This window comes from Anticarsia gemmatalis, chromosome 23, assembly GCF_050436995.1.
Source record: "Anticarsia gemmatalis isolate Benzon Research Colony breed Stoneville strain chromosome 23, ilAntGemm2 primary, whole genome shotgun sequence".
NCBI classification, from domain to species: Eukaryota; Metazoa; Arthropoda; class Insecta; order Lepidoptera; family Erebidae; genus Anticarsia; species Anticarsia gemmatalis.
Window position 1 is genome coordinate 5110730 of NC_134767.1, and position 22595 is coordinate 5133324.

A 22595-nucleotide genomic window follows, 5' to 3' on the forward strand; every position below is an offset into this window, starting at 1 on the left:
GAAGCTAAATCTCAGACAGCCGCCAGTTTGGAATAAAGTAATGCGTATTTCATCAAATAAAGTACTTGTCACATCAAATTAACAAAAAAGTGGGTTCTCCTGATTGAGGTAGTATATTGATATAGAATATCTTTCTTAAAATCTACTTTCTAAAGCACTGTTTGCAACTTAAAATACGAGCAACACATATAACTTACTCGATGTATAAAGTGCTCTTAGATTTTATTCAGGCGCATTGTATAAGCTAGACTACGTTTTATTTCTTGTATCCTTCTATTTTTATTTTATTGAGTCTGAACTCAAGCCCTTTTCCCTCCTTCTTGGGAGGGAACTTGAAGCCTAGCAGTGGAATAAAATATATTGATTTATGATCTAACCCCTATTATGGCTTCGCTAGGCTTACAGCGAGTTACTCGTAACAAATTATAAACGTTATATTTATCGGTAACCACTCTATCTTTTGTTGAAAACCGCATGAAAATCTGTTCTGTATGATTATGATTTTGAGCATATCGTGAACATACGGACATACAGATACGACGAGGGGACTTTGTTTTATGCAGAGGAACAATATTACATTTATTGCCAGTCCGGTATTTTACAACATTTACTTATAACTTTGGGATTATAATGTGATGATTGTGTGGGGCAAAGGAGTGACTGTTCATTTGGTTCCTTAAAAAAATATACTCTACAAAGCTTAATAAGCAATCTTTTATTAAACCTTCGTGAAAGAAGCAGTTGAGTGGCAATTATTCATGAAGGATATGGTCATATCACATCTCTTGGGGGCCGTGAAAGCAATGCGAAATGGCTTGTTGCTCGATAAAACGAATATGCTTCTATATTTAGCTCAGTCGCGCTGACTTTTGAATTGTTTTGTACCAAATTATAGATGGTTATATTTTTTCAAAAAATTTCGCATTGGATAGTTTTAATTTTATTTATTGTTTTTATTAATAATTAACTGCAAGTTTTTGTTATCCTACGCGATGATCTTTTCCACACTAGGAAAAAACCATGTACTACACGGGGTTAAAAACAGCGAGGTTAGCAACAGGAGGTACGATATTATGGTAAATGTGTGAGAATTTATCCATATCTTTTCTTTTTCGTAGGTTTTGCATCGCCCTTGAAGAGATGGACAGTTCAGACGTGCCATTGTCCTTAGTATTGGGATGTGGAGCTCCTCAAATGGTGAGACAACGAGCTACTTTCGCTACAGTTGTACCTGTTGTGGTCACTCGGGCACCTGAGACGAATCACTTGAGGTAATTATAGAACACTATGCATGAGACTTTAAAGGGATTTTTATACTTGTCATCATTACGCAGAACTGTTTTTACCGGTAGCATAACTTTTTTCTGAACTTCAAAAATATACGTTTTAGCTCGAGCGTAACATTTAATTCTTTAAATTAGTTAACAATTACGTATCTAAATGTGCACTTCCGTCATAACAAATTAAGTACGTTTTCCACCAAATTTAACATTTCAGAATATTTAAACAACTGTTCTGTTTCAGGGTCACTGAAGTTCGTTCAAACGTCACAAGTGACGGAGTTCTAACTGTTTTGATATCTGTCATCGGTCTACCTCAAAGGCCACAATTTGTTTTACCTCGCTCCCAAAGACTTTCAAACAATGACGTCAGACCTATCAACAACTGCTACGTAGTCCTTGCCGTACTTTCGCACGGATCTCTCGTAGCGCAGAAAGATACCCCGTGCCAATCTACTTTGGAGATATCCATGGAAGGCTTCATTCGAGGACCGTACGAAGTCTGCGCCGCTATCTCAAAGTACAAGATCGATGAAACGCGAACAATATGTGTCGTCCCACAAGTTATAGAGTCCCTTGGTACTCTAGAGATGAAAGCAGGCTTTAAGAGTTTGAATACAGCGTTAATAGGTGTAGCTCTAGGATTGATGGTCATTGTAATTGGTTTAGTGTGGTTCGTGAGAAAAATGTTGAAGAAACCAGCCGAGTTTGAACCGCACAGGTGTTTTAGGCAAGAGCCTGTGCAGGAGGAAAACCCTAGGGCCAGTTATGTGATGTTAACGGCTACTTCAAAGGTGTGAATTTTGCGGAAGAGTTTATTACTAGTCGTGAAAATTATAATATATTTGTTTTGGTTATTAATGAAGTATTAATTGGAATGTATTTTCGAAGTTGAATTGATATTATTGGGTTTCCCAATTCGCTATTTGTGTAAATTATTTAACATAGTGTTATTAGTTTTAATCGTCCTGTCTATTTGTTTTTGAAGTCAAATGAATGTCGTTTTTTGTTTAATATGTGGATTTTTATCTTTTGTTTAAAAACATATGGTTTTTATAAAGGTAAAACATGATCAAAATAAGATCATGGATGAACGAATGCTTATATTTGGAGAATACATTTTTTTTTGATAAAATACTTTTTTACAGGAATAAATCAGCCTTGTACTAATATTTTTTTTATTTATAAAAGAGCCAGTGAAATATTGTATATAACTATTGAAAAATACATTTTATACAATACACATAGTAAGAAGTGGTATGATACTTTGAGGTTAGATTTAAAATGCAGAAGAGTTTTATAAACAGTGCAATGCAAGATACAGTGCAATTATTATTATATTAACTTAATAAAATGCACGTTTGAAAAATACGTTAAGTAATATGTTAAAATATTCGATCTTTCTCAAACTAATTCACACTCGAGTAAAAAAAGTTTTATTTATTACGGAGATTTGTCTATAAATAATTTAAATCATACGTGGCTTGCTACAAACATAATTCGGTTTGGCATTAATCGGCCTAGAAGGCAAAGCCGAGTATGTGTAGATGACTATTCGGGAAAAATGCATGAATGTCTAATTGAGTTGATCGGACCTGTACTTACTACCCGATCGCAAGTCGAACAAGTACAATTATTGCTTCGAGTTGGTTTTGTTGATCTGCCGAACCGAGCGTGCCAATTCGAATTTGATGTAGCAAAACTGTTTTACAATTTATTTGGACTGCTTCATGTTTCGGCGCAGGTAATACTGGCCGTGGTCGCAAGCTCAGATTCAGCCAAGATTTTGTTCAGGAAATGTTATCGTATGCAATTGATAAACCGCTAATAAGCTGTAATTAAATCAAAAAGATCAAAGTACAACAAATTAGACGGGAATTTTATATTTAGTTGTATTATATAATGTACTGTTTAACAGTAGTAACTGATTCTAAGAAATGTTTACACCTCTTGCTTGTGATAAGAGACATGTATGTAAGACTATATGTAATTAATATTAAATAGATAAGTTTTATGTAAAAATAATATACTACTAATGACTCTCGTTAGTCTCAATATTGACTGATTGGTTGCAACTTCGGGGAATCATCTTTTCATTGAATCAAATTTTCCCAGAAAACTTATTTATATAATCTTTATGGACAATACAATTTTTTGACCATACTTTATTATTATTAACGATAGATCTAATCGAGAGCAATATTAGGTAATTTTTCATTTCTACAGAAATATTTCCTTCTAAAATCTAATAACCCGTTTGCTGAAATTTCCCGACAATTCCCGAAGTTGTGCCTTAGAAACTAAATTTCGACGAGCTTCTAATTTTACTAAAATAACTTATGTCTTCTGTGAAGATGTATTTCTCTGATACATTCATGCCGAGGCTGTTTACATTTCACAAGAAGCAACATTCCATCCTTTTTTAACTACGAATAAAAAAAGACTATTTTGACAGCTGTCAGTTTTGACAGATGTCACTTCACTTATGCAGATGTTTTTGTTTGTTTTTTTGCCAGTATATAGTTTTTGTGATTTGTATCAGCCAAATCGGTATCATCACTTTAGTTTAGCACTAATAATATTAACACGAGGCTCAGATATGTTGTTATAAATTAAGATTATTTTATGCAAAATTATGTACTTATTCATTTGACATTACATATAATATTGTTGTATTATACTATGTTTTATAATATATTTCTTAAATTTTGCGGTGTGTAGTGGTTTGGGATCATTTTACTCCTATTATTATTAAATATACGCCTGGAACTAATATCCTGAAATCCAATGTTCAATGAAAATAAATACATATTTTTTCAATTTTGTGTTAGGTTGTTCTTTTTTCTCTATAAAATGTATTCACGACACGGAAACGGAATGTTCTATTTATTTGTGTTGCAGATTGATGAATTACAATCCACTTAGTAAAGGATGTCCTTCATTACTTGGAATTGTTGTCTCGAAGGACGAGGGCATTGACCTCAACAACCTTGAACTCATTGTTTCCCTTCACAACTTGAATAGTGATCCCAAATCGTGAAATTAAACAATGATGTATAATATTATGTATTAAAGTTAAATATAATTTGTTATATTTTAATTGTTAACAATTGGGTATTAGACCATAAGTCAAATGAGAGAGTCTTTATGAAAACGCCTGACCTCTTACTGGTCGTGTCGATTATCCGTCCCACCGGGTTATGAGAGTGAAGGAATAGAGAGTGTACCTGTGTATTGTGCACACACTTGGACACTTTATACAAAATCCTGCACGTATGGCTAGTTTCAATGAAACTGACCGCCGTAGCCAGATATCGGCTAAGAAAACATTATAATTTAAGAAGAAATATTCTATTTACGCTTTTATTACGAAATTGTAGGTACCCGTTTTTTTTCAATTGTATGGTTAGTTGTACATAATAGTATTGAGTCGAGTACCCAATTGTGAATAGTGGAAATAAATGCTATCAAATAGTAATTTTCAAATGGTTTGTTGTAAAACATTGTAACATTTGTTGTTTAAGTAATATTCGAAATTTTATAACATGCGTTGTGTGGTATTTGAGCTTTATTTGCATTGTAATTAATTATTGTAACACGCGAAACCGCAATATTAGGCATCGTGTACACTCATTGAGACCGTTACTTTTAGAACCATCAACTTCGGCATCTATACTTTTCCAAGTGAAAACTATAGGCATTTTCACTGGTAGTTGTGTTCGTTTTACGTATAATTAACGAAAGTCATATTTTTTCATACTTAGGATATTAGAAAAAAACAAAATAATATGTTATGATAGTGAATCTGTCAAAGTAGTTCCCCATTTGGCCACCAGTTGGCGCTAGTTGTCTTCGCATTATTCTATGTAATGTAATGTTCAGAATTCTATTGTATAGCAGTTCCAGTGAGTGTGTACAATGTCTTATGTTAATGTTTTCTAAGAACTTTGGTTCTGCTTTAATTAGTTTAAATGTATGTAAATAAATAATTTATGTGATGCCATTCTCATTCTTAAATAAAATATTAACAAATGTGTGTGTTTTTATTTGCAAATTTTCTTTAACTTGCAAAATTCATCTCGACCCGAGTACGAATTTTCAAGTTACATTGTTAGTTGAGAACATTTTAAGTGAAATGAAATAAAGGGCAAGCTAGATGTCTGATAAAAATGACATACGTCATAGTCCGTATGTTTGTAATGTCACTGCTTAGGTCCTAAAATTAAAAGGTAAAAAATACTAACTTTAAAGATAAAACAACAGATTATCGTTTAACCGAAATATTCTCAGTAGAGATAAAAATAATGTCTGGGTCAACTAAGTAATTAAGAGTTATCGTACAATAAAGTATTTTAGTATTATCTTCTCTATAATTATTGGGATTTCCATGTTATTTACCAGAGATAAAAAAGTTCAAGGAAAATGAAGAATGCAAACTGATATTATTTATGTTGCAACACAACAAATAATTTTTTGACCTCTAGTTGAGCATCGGTTACTTTAATAATAAAAAATCGTAAAATGGTCTTAAATTGTTGTATAACCAGTGATGCTTTTTTAAATTAACTGCTTAATACCAAAAATATGATATGATAAACAGGTTATTTCAACAATACATAAAAAACAACATAAAAACATAGAAATCGAACCCACGACCTCCCGACACAGTGGTAGCGGCATGGTGACCTAAACCACTGCGCCATAATGGTATAGAACAGAAGCAGCATAGTTTATTTTAAACTGCACGTTTCGCGCAGTGACTAAAGTGGTCACCTCGCTGAAATAGCCGTAGCGCCGCATGTCGTGGGTTCGAATTCCACCCGAGACAAATATTTGTGTGACGAGCACGAGCATCTGTTCTGAGCCTGGTTGCTTATGTAAGTATTTAGAAGTATATAAGTATGTTTATCAGTTATTTGGGTAACCTAGCTCTGCTTAGTTTAGAATCAAAGCACCGTGTGTTGTCATATGACATTTATTTAGGTTTTATACATATCATATGTATTTATTACTTATATTTATGAGTACCAAAAACAAACTAACACGACGCGACAGTAGACATTTCTATAAAAGTTGTAATGTCAAAGGTGCGCAAGCGCAATCAGCATAACATTAAAATAGTAAATAAATTCATTGAGTTATCAGTTCACCGGCAATCGTCATGGAGACCGCACGCGTGTTGCAGTTCATATTAGTTATAGCTCTATGTACCGGCTTACAGGCCAAAGTGTATACACGATGTCAACTCACACGTGAATTACTCAAAAATAATTTGTTTCCAAGGACTTTTCTTAGTAATTGTAAGTAGAAAATTCATTTGTTTTTCATTTCACTTGTTAAACGATGCCGCGAAAATTCTCGTGTCTATTTGTTGTGCAATGTAAAGCAGGTTTTGTCTGTGGTGCGTGTGCGCAAATGTTGAGGTAGACGTTGCTTTCCTTCTATGATCGGTTTGATTCCGTTTCAGGACACTTGTTTTATTTTTATTTGTGTGTATTATCATTGTTGTCCTGTATTATGTTCGACTTTTATGAGTTTGCATTAATATAGTTTCGTTTTACTTTGTATATTTGATATTTTAATGTTTCAGTTATCTAAATAGTAATTTCAATTGCTTCATCTTCGCTGTAAAATGCTTATTAACAGCAAAGGTAAACGTAATATTTCCCATCACTGATTAAGACATTGTTTTACTCTACGTAAACAATTATTATGTCTTAAAAAATAATAAATAAATTTAACCCATTACTGTCCCACTGCTGGGCAAGGGTCTCCTCCCGTAATGAGGGAGGGTTTAGGCCTTTAGTCCACCACGCTGGCCAAGTGCGGGTTGGGGACTTTGCATGCCCTCAATAAATGTTATGTTATTATGTCTTACTAAGTTAAAAAACAACATAGAAATCATTTACATCATTCATGGCTTTATAAATAGTTACAATGGCGTATTGTTTTTAAAAGAGGCTTATGTAGTTCTTGAATGTATACAAAGTCCCTAACCCGCACCTAGCCAGCGTGGTGGACTCAAAACCTTACCCCTCCCTCATTCCAGGAGGAGACCTTTGCAGTGGGTTATTAATGGTAGTAATTTAATTATACTGTTAACTTTTGTCGATCAACCAAAACCATAGGACGTATAATTATTTCAATGATGTAACACAATGTTCAAGGCCGTACATATTCAAAAGATTTGTACCCAACAATTATCTACTACGCAGGATGACGAGCGTACTTTTTAGGGTTTCGTACCCAAAGGGTAAAAACTGAGGCTTGTCTGTCTGTCTGTTTGTTTGTATGTCTGCCACTAGGCTGTATCTCTTGAACTGTAGCACGATTCTCTACAGTTGAAACCATCGAGGACCGAAAGTTTGACATTTAAAATGTACTGCCAAAATAGTTTCTACGACGCCCGCTAGAGGCGCTGAACCGATTGTCATACATTTTAGTTTCGATAGCTAGCCGTTTGTCGATAGTGGTAGAGAATCGCAGTGTCGTGATGGTTAGACAGTTAAAATTTTCAAATGTCTTATCATCTCAGAACCGTAATTCTTCTTCTTCTTTTCTTTGCCACTATAACAGAAAACTGAATACTGAAAAAAATAATTAAATAAATATTTACGCGGGCTCCCATACAACAAACGTGAGTTTTTGCTTGTTTTTGAATGATTTCGATAATCAGCAATAGGAAGACGCTTGAAATATACACAGAAAAATAAAATGTTTAAGGAACCTTTCGTGCGCGAGTCCAATTCGTACGTGGACGGTTTTTTATTAACAATTATACACGGTGTCTATGTGTGTGTGTTTTTATGTGCCCTCATTGTATACTGTGACGTCACAAGCCATCAATTGTCAATGGGTTTTCCTTAAAACACCTACACATCAATGATACTGTTGCGAAATTGGTTTAAGTGATCCCGAAACCCGTTCATACTGGTTTATACTGTGGTAAATCAAGGAAAATTGTTGCACACATTCACTAGTAATAAGTAGATCTGTATGCCTTTTTAGCATAAACCATAAACGAATGGATTAAATTAGATGGTCTTAGAAAGTGGTCCTATATTCTATACAGCTTTTTTTTTGGTTAAATTATAATAAATATGTCCCAAAATGAAACTGCTTACTTTCTTTTTATTGGCAGTTGATCTAGTCTCAGAATCTCTCAAATCAAGTTCAGCTATCAAGTCTATCTATCTTAAACGAACGTAGATGTACAGCTAATACAAGTACGGGTCCCCCATCTAAGATTTACCCTTGCCAAATGGACCTTAAAAATGCTTAACCCATCATTTAATTTTACCGATGCGTGAGCGCACCTGACTACAACGCTACATAATAACTGCAACAATCTTAAACATTTAAATCACGCACTTCTTAAACGCGATCAGAATGGAAGTAAGTAAGTGCTTAAAATTCACCATCGCGTTGTGTGGTTGTTATGATCGTCACGGTCGCTTGGGCACATGAGTCATGTATATTCATTGATGAGTTGGGGCCTTCCCCAAGGTTTTTGAAGATGTTCAGTGATATTGTGTTCTGCGTCAGAGAATCCTGGTTTGATGAGCGTGATTGCAGAAATGATGCGAATGAAATTTGCTTGTTCCTGTGGGTTTATCCACTATTATGTTAAGACTTTTTTCATACTACAGGACTAGTAGGACCATTATTTCTACAGGAATTTAAAATACTCTTTAAACTTGAATTAGAAATTATTCTCACTACACAGTATAATGAGAAACTCAACCTAGTAATGTCCCACTGCTGAGCAAGGGTCTCCCTTCCTTATTGAGGGAGAGGTTAGGCCATGATTCTACCACACTGGCCTAGTGCGGGTTAGGGACTTACTATACTTTGAAATTTTAATCTCGTATGCATAAAACACATGACATCTGTCACTCTTCTATATACGGATGCAAAGTACAATACCAGAGAAATAGACAATGCCTAATAGCAATATAAATAGGTATTGTAAAAGATACGTAATACACGTTTACGGGGGAATCCTGAATATATACGATCCGTATCACATTTTATGATATTTGCCGTAAATCTGTTGTTTGCAAGACTGACAATAGAGTCATAGACAATGAATGCACTATCATTTAAAAACTAATGATATGTTATGACATCTTTATGTGTATGTCAAGTATTAAGAAGTGATTTAAATTGATAATTAGTGATGCATAATTGTAGATAGCTATTTTTTATATTTTACCTGTGGTTTTTTATCACATTCGACTATCGACGCAAAATTTTAAATAAAAATTGATCAGCGCTCCTAGCGTATTCCGAGGGAATTATTTTTTACAGATTTTAATAGTTTCAGAACTCAAGGCCTAACCCCTCCTTCATTACGGGAGGAGACGCTTGCCCAGCATTAGGACATGCATGGGTTAAATTTAGTTACTTAACTTATTTAAAAGTCAAACTTGATATTATAGATATATTTTGTTGACGAAAAGATACAGCTAAACTGGGTTTAAGAAATTGAGCTACTAGCAAAAAAAAAAAGAAATCATAAATCTCCGTGCCGTTATACTTTACTATGATACTACGCTTCTCAATAAATAATTCTGTGACAATTACTTCTGACAAAATAAAAATAATTATTTCAGAAATCTTATGTAACATACGTCATAGAAAATTTACAGTACCCGTTAAGTAATACAATACAGCGATTAAAATGCGCGAGACGGAATTATAGTTGCAACCTTCAAATTATATTGTAATTGTAATACCTAGAATCATTCACATTTAATTTGTTTACTACAAATCAAATGTGAATGATTCTAAGTAATTTTTCTTCTTCTATTTTCTTATGTATACAATTATATACAAAATATAGGAATAGTGTTAAAGATTACACAGGATTAGAAATTTTAGAGGGGTATGAGGCATATTTTGGCTAGCCTAAAGAGAACTAAATAAACATACATAACATTATGCCTGTTACACCCAAAGGTGTAGGCAGTAACCTAATGCAAAACACCTGGCAGGTTACCAGACTGCAAGTTACTATTATGAATATTCTAATGTAAATTAGAAAAGCCAATTAACACTTTAACTGACCGGTGAATCAACCCCGAGACCTTGTAACCAGCAGTCGCATACTCTACCATAGCAAAAATTCGTAAGATAAAACAAAATAAATCTATAGTCTCGCTAGACAGCCTCAAATTTAATATAGTATCTTAAGTAGAATAATATAATGATTTTGCTCAATGTCTGTTACTTATTTACTTAGGACACAAAAATGTGTATATTATTAAATCATCTGGTAAATACCACTTGTTCCATAAATAAAATAAATAACAAATTGTTAATGCGTTTATAATAAATAATAATGATCTTTCTCAGTTCAAAGGTCAGCTGTCTGTTGATAAAGATAGGTAATTATTTATAAAACGCAATCAGTAATTGCATTTCATTACTATGTTGTTACCGATTCAACTTATTCTAGAAGAAAATAGTATCATTTTCAAACTGGTACACTAAATATAGCAACTATACTTACTAGTCCTTATATTTATAAATAGGAAAATCTGCATCTGCCTGATAACCTTTTATAGTTGAACTCCTTAAACAATTAGAAAAAAATCGCATTGAGTTAGCTAGAGTCCCTGGCGTGTATATTTATTTTTTAGTAAATGAAATTATTGATAATTTGACGACATGTTACGAAGCTCTTCGCGAATATATTTTGAATTACCCGCAATTTTCCAGGAAAATCTTTCTTTCCCCATACACGAACAGACAAACAGACACATATTCATAAAACTGCCATTAAAATAAGGGATGTTATTCACCCTACATCGGTATAATGCGATAACAACGGTATATTTTCTTCATATTTTTCCTGTTTAGTCTCAGATTACGTATTACATAATATTGTGATATGTTGATACCTAGTGCTTGTCAATATTATGATGAAGATAATCGTAAATTTGGTAGTGTTTGAATTGATGAGCTAACCTTTGAGACTAAGTTCAAGGAAACGCGAACATAACAAAAGCGAATTACTTGCTGTTAACGCAATTAATTTTTACATGAGTCAATTCATCGTAACTTATATATTGAATGTCTCTGTGGCGCAGTGGTTTAGGTTGCCACGCCGATACTACTGCGTCGAGAGGTCGTGGGTTCGATTCCCACACGGAACAATTATTTGTGCGCTCCACAAATGAATGTTTCGGGTCTGGTTGTACTTTGTGTCCGTTGTTTGTATGTTTGTAAAAGTCTCGTGACACAAGAGCAATTCTTACTGCGAGAGTTGTTTTTTTTACAAAAAAAAAACACTAAAATATGTTTTTGAGAATGTATGGATAGTCTGTTTGTTATACTTTCAAAAGCTGAATCAGAGAGACTGTTGTTAAGTTAGAAGTTCCAAACAGAGGCCCTCTGGCCGAACGTCTTTCTGGGTTAAAGATTTTTATTTAAAACCTTTTCCTTCATCATTTTTAAAATAACAGTAGCACGAAACTTAGTGTATGCTATTCCAGGAGATACCGAGCTACTTATCTAAGCACAAAAATGGTGCGGTTAACCACTCAAAATACCAAGCATTTTAGTTGCATCAGAAACTACACTAAATTAAAAAAAATAATTTAATCCATTACTGTCCCACTGCGTGGCAAGGGTCTCCTCCCGTAATGAGGGAGGGGTTACGCCTTGAGTCCACCACGCTGGCCAAGTGGGACTTTGCATGCCCTCAATAAATGTATTAAACAAATTTTTGGGCATGCATGGCTTTCTCACGATGTTTTCCTTCACACATAACTTCGAAAAGTCATTGGTATGTTGCCTCGGGTTCAAACCTGCGACCACTTGCGTGTTATTTTTTTTCAGTCCTACATACGCAACAATGTATACAAACGTTCAGTGACGTTTGTAGTCCTATACAAATCAGAACCACTGATAAATATGTGTTATTAACTCACCGGACGTACTGTGTGTTCAGGCATTAAATACTTTTGTGTACTTCACTCTCATAGTTGTGAAACATGTGTAACAAACTGTTTGTTTTTCATATCTTTGTGTGTTTATATTTATAACTGTCAAATGGGATAAAAAATAATTGAGAAGAATCGTGGGATGTTTATTTTATGACGTTCTATTGTACCATTATTTATGCAAATCATCTCTATTGTATAATTTTATTTTGGTACAACGGAAGAAAATATTTATGTAATTTACACATGATATAAATTTTAATATCGTCAGCTATAGCCCGATTCTAGAGAATCGGGTATCGACAACCGGATAGCTATAATACAATAATTTTGTATGAAAATCTGATCAGTGCCTCTAGCGGACGTCATAAAAACTATTTGTGCAGTTTATTTTAAATTTAAAACTCTCGATACTTGATATTTTTTACTCAATTTTTATTTCGGATAGCTCTGAAAACTACATTCAGATATCATAACTTTGTGTGTAATTGCAAGATTGTTATAAATACTGGTTTTACTTTCAGGGGTATGCCTGATAGAACAAATGAGTGACAGGAACACATCGGCGTTTGTTGAGAAGACTGCCAGAAGAAAGTATTATGGACTCTTCCAAGTAAGAATTCTAACTTAATGTAATACTTTATTCCGGTTCACAATATACCTAAGCATTCCGAAAGTAAAATATTATGCATAAAATCTAGCGATCAAACCTCTTGATGGCCTCTATGGTGCAGTGGTTCAGTTGGTCGTCACGCAACTTCGAGTCAGTTGGGAGGTTCGATTCCCGCACGGAATACGGAAACAGATAGTTGTTTCGTGTTTGGTTGTACTTTGTGTCTGTTGTTCGTATGTATGTTAAAGTCTGCGCAACAAAAGACCAAGTATTAGTGCAACGGTTAAGCGTTTAAGAAATAGTAAAGGGATATAATATTTAGAATGATGTTTATAAAATACTAGCTGACCCGTGCAACTTCGCTTGCGTCACATAAGAGAGAATGGGTCATAATTTTCCCCGTTTTAGTAACATTTCTTACTGGTACTCGGCTCCTATTGGCCGACGCGTGATGATATATAGCTTATAGCCTCAGTAAATGGGCTATCTAACACTGAAATAATTTTTCAAATCGGACTAGTAGTTCCTGAGATTAGCGCGTTCAAACAAACAAACAATCAAACAAACAAACTCTTCAGCTTTATAATATTAGTATAGATAATAAATCTTTCACCGATTAAAATGTGTACATAACACACTTATCTGGAAATTCCCAGCAGTAAATCATGATTGATAAGACTGTGCGTCATCTTGTTACATGATGTTGCCCTTTTATCTCATAGTGCTTAGTTCAAATAGATCATGCGGAGATTACTACAGGTATAATACGTTTATATTAAGTTTACATTATTCAGTTATGTATTTATCCAAGTGGTATAAGTTGGTACCTTTCACGCAAGTGATTGCAGGTTCGAACCCGAGGCAACACACTAATGACTTTTCGAAGTTATGTGTGTGTATGAAATAATGATCACTTCGCTCCTTGAATACAAAAGGGACACAAATCGAAAACTATAAATTTTACAGGACAGCCAAAACAAATTTTTGAAACTGTTTTTTTATAATATTTCATATATTAATTAATTAAATATAAGATGTTAATATATCATTAGATGCGTATTTTTTAGCTCTACCTATCTACAATATAAACTTTGTAATAGCTGTTACCTATTAAGAAAAAAAAGCATATAAGTCCGTTTTGCATTCAAAATTTGAACCAATATCATGAAAAATATGTCAAAAATTAAACACAGTTTTGCAAATAAAAATGGTTTATTGTACATTTTTTGGTAAAAAACCGTATCAAAAAGTAAAATCTTATTAGTAAATAAAACCATAAGTGAATAGACACCAGGAAAACATTGTATTAAACAATCTAAATTAAAAAGTCTTTACTAAGTAATATAATAGAGATCAACTTTGTGCGTAACTTTCATTATTCAGTAAAATTAAACATCAATCGTCATCATCAATCAATGGGTAACGTGACGGGTAGACTGAGTGCAGCAGGAGTATTAAAGAAATAAGATAATAGAAAAGTTTTATGAGTTTAATAAACCTTTATATTTAGCATTCGTGGATTATTCCAAAGCTTTTGGCAGCATCAGTCATTCCGCCATAGAATCATCACTCCATAACCAAGACCTTCTTAAAGATACTATGTAGAAACGAAGCTACATACATCAAACTCATCAAAACAATATACAATAATCTCTCTAAATCCAAAGAAGCGTGAAACAGGAAGACCCGCTATCTCCCAAATTACTTACCAGCACCCTCGAAAAAAATTTCAGGAGCCTGGCGGCAATCAAAAGGCATTGTTGTTAGTGGCAAACAGTTAACAAACCTTCGTTTTGCAAACAACATTGTCCTCTTCTCTTCCTTTGCATTGGAACTCGAATCAATGCTCAAAGATCTGAGCACGGCAAGCTTTCAGATTGGACTAAGTAAGAACCGTACAAAAACCCAGGTTATGACCAACAACACAAAACGTAGGGTCGAGGTAGGCGGGCACGTCATACACTATGTCGACGAGTACACTTACTTGAGCCAGATAACCTCTTTTAACAACCGACGGGACAAAGAGTTGGACAAACGTGTCACAAGTGCCTGTAAGAGCTCCTGGTCCATGAAAGAGCTAATGAAAGGTAACCTTCCACTGTCACTAAAGCGGAAGCTCGTCGAAATGTTTATACTACCCGTCCTAACCTACGGTGCCCAAACATGGTCCCTTACGGAAAACCAAAAGTAGAAACCGAAGGTTTGCCAGAGAGAAATGGAGCGTAGTATATCAGATGTAAGAAGAACAGATCACGTCCGAAATTCTATACTGCGCTCCCAAACTCGCATAGCCGATTTAGGGAAGAAGACCGCCAGGTTGAAATGGAACTGGGCCGGCCACATTATCCGCATGTATCCGGAAAGGTAGGCCCGCATATCTACCAACTAGATGCCAGAGGATGGTCATCGCAGACGCGGGAGACCTAAACGGAGATAGCGGGATGACCTAGACGCATTTGAAAAGGACTAGTCGGATCTTGCCGCTAAAAGGGCGATTAGAAAGGGAAGGGTCCCCCCTTGCCTTTCCCTGCATCAAAATGTTAAATTTTACTTCGAAAATTTTAACGAAAACTAAAATTATTATCATGCCAAACGGCCATATTTATGGCCTTCCCCTTCTAACATGCTAAAAAATAATTATTTATTCCACAATAATTTAATGCAAAAGGGACGTATTTCAAAATATGCTACTGCTATATTACAAAATAATAATAACAAATACTAGTGTTTGAATGCAAAACGGTCGTTTTCAGAAATATGGCACTTTTGTATTGCAAAATATGGTAACAAATACTATAGTTAGAATGCAAAAAGGACGTTTTCCAAAATATGGCAGTTTTGTATTGTAAAATATAATCACATTAACTTGAAATTTTGCACCCAACATAGACGTATTTTGGATTGTGGCACTTTTTCACGCAACTGACGAGCATTTGCGTTGAATCTCCGGGCGCAACTCACAAAGTGGTTGTTTTGCACTGACATTACTTGTCAAAGTGAGCTAATGCAAAAAGGGCAGTAAGTCAGTGCAGCCATAATATAAGCAAAAATGATGGGGGTTTTTTTTTACTATAAAATATAGTCGGTTCAGGTGTCATTTTTGCAATAAAACGATTTTCATTTTTTTTTGAGTTGTGGCCCTTTTGCATTGAAGGAGCGACTTGCTCCAACGGTGAAGGAAAACTTCGTGATGCAACCTTGCATGCCTAAGAGTTCCTTAGAACAGTTCTTGAAGGTATGATAAGTACCCAACCCGCAATTGGCCAGCGTGGTGGACTCAAGGCCTAACCCCTCCCTAATTACGGGAAGAGTTGCCCAGCTGCGGGAGATTAATGGGTTAAATTTATATTTAGTAAAATGGTATTATAACTACAAAAAAAATTCTATAATTGACCAATTAACAGTTAAGGAATGGCATATTCAAATAATTATTTGTTATAATTCCAGATAGGAAGTGAATGGTGCAAGGAAGGCAAGAAAGGCGGGAAGTGTGACATTACTTGCGAAGGTAAGCCATTTGTCAGGCAACCATTTTGAGATGCCATATTTAACTCCCACTTCTGGACAAAGATCTCTTGTATTGTAGGCGGGTTTACCTTTACCGAAATAGCAGCTGCCAACTGCGATACGTAGTAGATAGATCTATAGCATTTGAAAACCGTGCAGGAACAGAGTTAAAAACTAACAATATTTAATTTCATCTAAAACGGTCTAGCCGGATAGGATGACTTGTATCGTGTCCATACATACATATATATATATGTATATTTATGTGTTTTTTTAATTTTTTACAGCGATTGTAACGTGTTCTTTTCGTATCATTTTATAGAGATAACCAAATAGGTGATACTATAAATGAATATGTTGGTCGATGATTAATAATGAACAAACTCTAATTTAATTCTAATTATATTATAATTTAATTCTAATTATGTGAAGATAATACAAAATATCGCACGGTTATTATTTGCAAATTAATCAGTGACATTAAATTAAATTATCAGGGAGACAATACATGCTATGTGCATGTTTGATAAATTAATCTAATCTTCACCAGCTAACGATGGGGAGGATTCAGGTTCAATAAACGCGGATATTGTTATGGGATCCTTATTTCCGACACGGCAATACTTAAAGCATTATCTATATAAAAAGTAATTAAAACTGCCTCTGTAGTGTTGTCGGTATGCGTTTGTTGCGCAGAGGGCTTGGGTTCAAACCCCGCATCGCGATCGGAATTATTAATGCCCTTTTCTGTCAAGAAATGCTACTGGATAGAATTGAAAATATATTTTTTGTAGAAAAGTCCATTTATTGAAAAAGTCTACATAATATCACGGTATGACATGGCTTAACATGAACAGGAAGACATTTTACGTGCCCTCCGAAGCACGGAGAAAGCTGGAAATTATATTATAACCTTGAAATTATCAACAAATACAAAGTTTTATTGAAAAGTAAAAGTTCGTTATATTAGTTTATTCGTAACGTTGGCTCTAATTGAAACTGTTAGCGTGGAAAGTTCAAAGATCACCGGCTGCATAATTAGTTAGACGGCGCGAGACGTTTGTTTTATTCCTAGTGTTGCTAACGTTTGTGCCACTGTTGGTTTTGTACGAATTGCTTTTGCTCACTGTTTAGTTATTTTGAGATAGTAACGGAATTGTGTTAACGATAACGTTTTAGTTTCTTTGATATTATGATTATTGTCAACTATATTTTATGCGCAGGTCCACTTACCTTTATTTCTGAATGACTAGAAGGCTGAGTTATAGTAATAATTGTGTAACTTTTTTATAATATGAACAGTTATCTCTATTCCGTATAAAAATAATCGTAGAACAACCCTTTAAACATATTTTTAAGTAAAAAACAGGTCCGTAGCGATTTAGCCCATAACTTTACCACTGATAAAGACTACGCTACTTTCAACATAAGATGCCAATGTTAGCTTTTAGTCTATAATATAATGAAATCTTAAGAAATATTAAATTTAGGACTGCTATATTGTTTTTATTAATGATATCAATATGTCTTTTCACAGCGTTACTCGATGAAGATATAAAAGACGATGCCGCGTGTGCACAGCGCGTGTTCGAGCTCGAAGGCTTCAAGTACTGGACTAAATGGGAGACGAGGTGTAAGGGACAGATACTACCTGATATTGAGAAGTGAGTATATTTATTAATTTACTAGCTTTCAACTCAAAATCCAGTGACAGTGTAAGACAATGGATTTAGAGCGTATTTTTGATGCGGTTGCAAACCAACTTGCTTTTACCTGCGGCTTGACTCGGTCTTTGCTCAGTTCAAGAAGAAAGACTAAGTAAAATATTTCGGATCGTGTAATTAACTGTCACATTATTTTTAAACATCTTGTCTAATAGTTGGGTGGTCGTTTCAGTAACGCAATTTTCGTACAGACAGTATAGTCGGTACTATCGAGTTTATAGATCTAGGTTAACGTTTGATATGTACTTCAAAGTCAGTTCATACGGCACCCGCTAGAAGCATTCAAACAATTAGCCGGTTGTCCATAGTCGATAGTTGTAGGACATCGACCCCTTTAAAAGGAATTTAAGCATTTCTAGAAATATTACCCGGAAATACAAATAATAAGGAAATAGTAATAAATGTATATTATTAAAATATTAATAACGAAATCCGCTATCTATTTTAGAAGCAAGCTAAAACAATCAAATATAACTCAATCACTTTACTAACCTTACAAATCCGGATTCGTGGAACTTTTTATCCAAACGGTTGTTGCCGGGTCGGCCATATTGTTTGTTACTGAAACCTTATGAAAGGTTTTTTATCTTTTTAGAAAATTGTCCGTGACAGTCTGATGTTCTGAGTATACATTTCGTGTAACGGATATAACTATGAAACATTAAATGTATAAAAAATGTTAGAGTTCTAGAAAATCCTTTATTTTGTTAAGCAGTAAATGAAATGTCTAAAATTATGAGTCCCACTGTTCTTAGAAAAGACTGTAAATAAAACGAAACGGTTACATTATGTTCAGACAGCACGTTCCATTTAAGTTCAGATTTTGGGAACCGAAATGTTCTCGAGAGATACCATAGAAATTTTTGGAAAATGGCATGATTGGCGATTTTAAATCAACCACATAGACAGAAATATAATACTATCGTTATCCGGTGTTTAAATCATTATTAGCCGTTAAAAAGCATTTTACAAAAATATCTGTCATACTCAAGCTCCCGTTTACTTTTTGATAAATACATCTAACTTTTGACATCCAAAAGTAACACAATCAAGCCTATTTATTCAAGAAATGTTTAAACACTCAGACGTCCGAAACAACAGGCCAATATTGACTGATATTTACAAATTCAATATTGAAACAGCCGTGTAAAGTAAACTTTATAATTTAAATTAACGATAAGAATATTGTTTGTGATTTTAATCCTTTTCGGGGAAAGTTTATATTGATTTGACGTAATGTGTGTACGGAAATGCCAATCTTTGTGTAAATGGTCACAAGACTAGTTTGTTTTTATTATTTTTCGGATGTTGTAAAGATAATGTGATGAGTGCAAATATTATTTGTTGCGTAATATTTAAGTAAGGTTTAATACGTGATGGTACTTTATAATAAACAAATATTATTTAACCGAAATGTCCTAATGTAATCTCGGCATCCAACTTTTTTTTTACAGCTTCATACTTGTTTACTCGAGGGTAGTCGGAGAAATGTAGTAAAATACTCACACTTTGTATCTGTGTAAAAAATGTATAAACAACTTAAACTTTCTCCAATCTAGATTTCCTCAAAATCGAATGAGTAGTTTAGTCGTGAAAGCATAACAGATAGACTTTCGTATCTACAATTTATATATTGATAGCCTGTAGCCCGATTTTCTATTACTATCGACTACCGACTACCAGAAACCCTCTAGCTATTGAGAAATTTTGCACGAAAACCTGATCAGCGTCTCTAGCGGGCTAGTAAGGAACTATTTTGGCAGTACATTTTAAATGTCAAACTCTCGATACTCGAAAGCACGGCGCTATTGTATATAAACAGAGATTATTTGTCTCGAATTTTCCTCGACACGGACAAAATTGCAATTGGGAATACTAAGTAACAAGTAAACTACATTGGTTGATATAAAATAATACTTTGCGTGCAAATACTGCGATCTGATAACCATCAGATGCATATTATCTGTTTTTTAAACGATTTCGTGACAAGGAAAATGTAGGCTGCTAATATAATGGCTGCTATAGGATTTTTAGGGTTCCGTACCGTAAAAACTGGATCCTATTAGTCAGCCTCCGCTGCCTGCCTGCTAGTCCGTCTGTCTGTTCGACTGTTTGTCAGCTAGGAAGCTGGAAAGGAATTGAATATTAAGTAGGGTCTCCATACAATACTTTTTAAAATAAATAATTAAATTAGAATAAATTAATAATAAAGTCCTATACAACAAACGTAATTTTCTATCAGATGTGATCAGTACGAAACCCTTCGTGCGCGAGTCCGACTCGCACTTGGCCGGTTTTTTATATCAGTACAACTAACTATTTATTAGAAAAATACACTACGAGTTTATTTTATCACGTATTAAAATCACTTACAGTGTGAGTGGTCAAGAAGTAATAAAGATTCAACCGCAATAAGGAAAATTGGATCGAATTGTTGGACTAAACTTTAGAGTTGGGATTTCTAAATTATTAAGATCCTGTTCACATTTATTAGGAGTGGAATAGTCATAATAATACAGTAATATTGAAAAGAAAATATTTGTGTAAATCATGTGTATTTTTAATTAATAGACTAAAAAGTACTCGACAGCTTTTAGTGAAATTCGCATTTGGATTAACATTTTTTAACCTGGGAAATCTTTTCACAGGGACGAAATTGCAGGCAGAAACCACTATTTTAAAAATACAGTCACTCTTTACCGGTTCGTGGTTTGGTAGTTATTAAAATTGATCGTATATACCTATTAGAGGCGATTTACTCCTACTGACGACTAACAACTAGTGAGACATTATCAAATTTTGTGTGGAAATTGTCGTAAGAACTAATATTATAGTACAGTTAAAATGTATTGCAGTATTGTAACTGCGATTTATACCTTTGCCAAAGCTCTTTTACACGGGACTGACATTGTAAATGGCGAAAAGTGTGTGAATTTCATACACCTTCAGATATAACAGGCTATAAAATCATTGTTTTGTTCCAGATGCCCTGACTGGGGAACCATGCCCAGTAGACTATCACCGCCCCGAGACAAACGCACGTTAATGCGTGGCAGAAGAGAAGCAAGGCGGTCAAGAAGACAGCTGATACTGCAAGAACTTATTTAGAACTACCTCTAGTTTGTAATCCAAATGTTGAGTGAAAAATCATTGAAAATTGAATTTGTTGAATTTTACTGATTTTTTGTTCATAACACCCGCACTTAGAATTTATCTTGTGTTGCGGGGACTCGTGCATACATTGAAATAACAGATAATTAGTATAACCTGCCCCGAAATAATGATTTGTTGAATAAGAGATTTGAGAAGGATTTCAGTTTTTCCACACTTTCCATATATATTTAATGACTTTTGGTCCGCATTGGATCTAACAAGTCTTCTGTAACGCAATTCTTTACCACTATCGACTACCGACAACCGGCTAGCTATTGAATTATTATGTATGAAAATCTGATCAGCGCCTCTAGCGGGTGCCATAGGAACTATTTTATGAAGTACATTTTATATATTAAACTCTCGAAACTCGATAGTACCGACCGTGGAAAATCGTGCTACTGTTCACCCTTTAAAGTAGTAGTGACTGTAAATAATTCATCTTGTCGACAGTCTAATATACGTTTAACACTTTGTTCTTGAATCGACCTAGGAATACTAAGGTCGAGATTTCTAAATCTATTGCAGGATGAATTACAAATAGATGCCCTACTACCGACTTGTAGTTCACTAGGTCGATTGTAGAATAAGTAAGTGTGTTTACAGATTCACGTACGATTTAAAATGTATGTTTATTTCTAAGATGTGATCGAAATATCTCGGTTTTGTTTATAATGCAGTTTTACTATAGTGGTTCTCAATTGTAGAGAGTAACGTTAGAAATCGTCTTCTTTTGAATAATAAGAGCCATAGTAACTATGCATATAGCTGCTTGATTTGATATTGTACAAAGCGCCTGTTATTTAAATGTTAGCAATGATACTGTTCGATTAATTTCTATACGAAAATATTATTTTCGATATTTTTTTTTTGTTATTTACTCATTTATATATTGCAAAAGAGTTAGAATTGTATTTTGTATAAGACATTTATTTACAACGGTGCTGGTCACCATATATTGCAGTGACGTCATTGTTTCTGAATTGCATTTATTAAAAAAAATTTTGTTTATATTGGAGACAAAGGATATAATAATATCAGAAATGCCAACGAGTTTGTCTCATAAGGAGTGTATCTATTAATTTATTATTACTAAACTTGGCCTTGCCATTCAACGTGGGTGTAAGTCAACACTTCATTGTCAGTCGAGTGTAATTTGCATACCACTTCTAGGTATTGTTGTATGTATATCTGTGTATAATACCGAATTTATTATGTTATAGGTTAATAAATTGTTTTCGAAATACGTTGGGTTTTACTTTATACGTCATTTACCAATTAGTAGATATGATTCAGGCACTAGTCTCTCACAAAGTTTGGTCCTCAGACTTTGAAATACTCATTAACGAAGGCTATTTCGTTTCAGTAA

The 22595-nt window shown here is 34.2% G+C and overlaps 1 protein-coding gene across 2 annotated transcripts in view; it reads left to right on the forward strand.

The window, feature by feature from the left end:
- Positions 1–22472, forward strand: part of Lrt (Leucine-rich tendon-specific protein) — a 122132-nt gene extending 99660 nt beyond the window's left edge. The window contains exons 11-17 of one of the 2 annotated variants that reach the window (XM_076129813.1): positions 1119–1271; positions 1525–1780; positions 6502–6580; positions 12754–12842; positions 16290–16350; positions 17887–18013; positions 21058–22472. In XM_076129813.1, the coding sequence (XP_075985928.1) occupies positions 1119–1271; positions 1525–1780; positions 6502–6580; positions 12754–12842; positions 16290–16350; positions 17887–18013; positions 21058–21181 (889 nt within the window). In that variant the 3' untranslated portion in view covers positions 21182–22472. Of the gene's footprint in view, positions 1–1118; positions 1272–1524; positions 5307–6501; positions 6581–12753; positions 12843–16289; positions 16351–17886; positions 18014–21057 lie in introns of those variants that run through there. The other variant, XM_076129812.1, reaches the window with a different exon arrangement.
- The last annotated feature ends 123 nt before the right edge of the window (positions 22473–22595 follow it).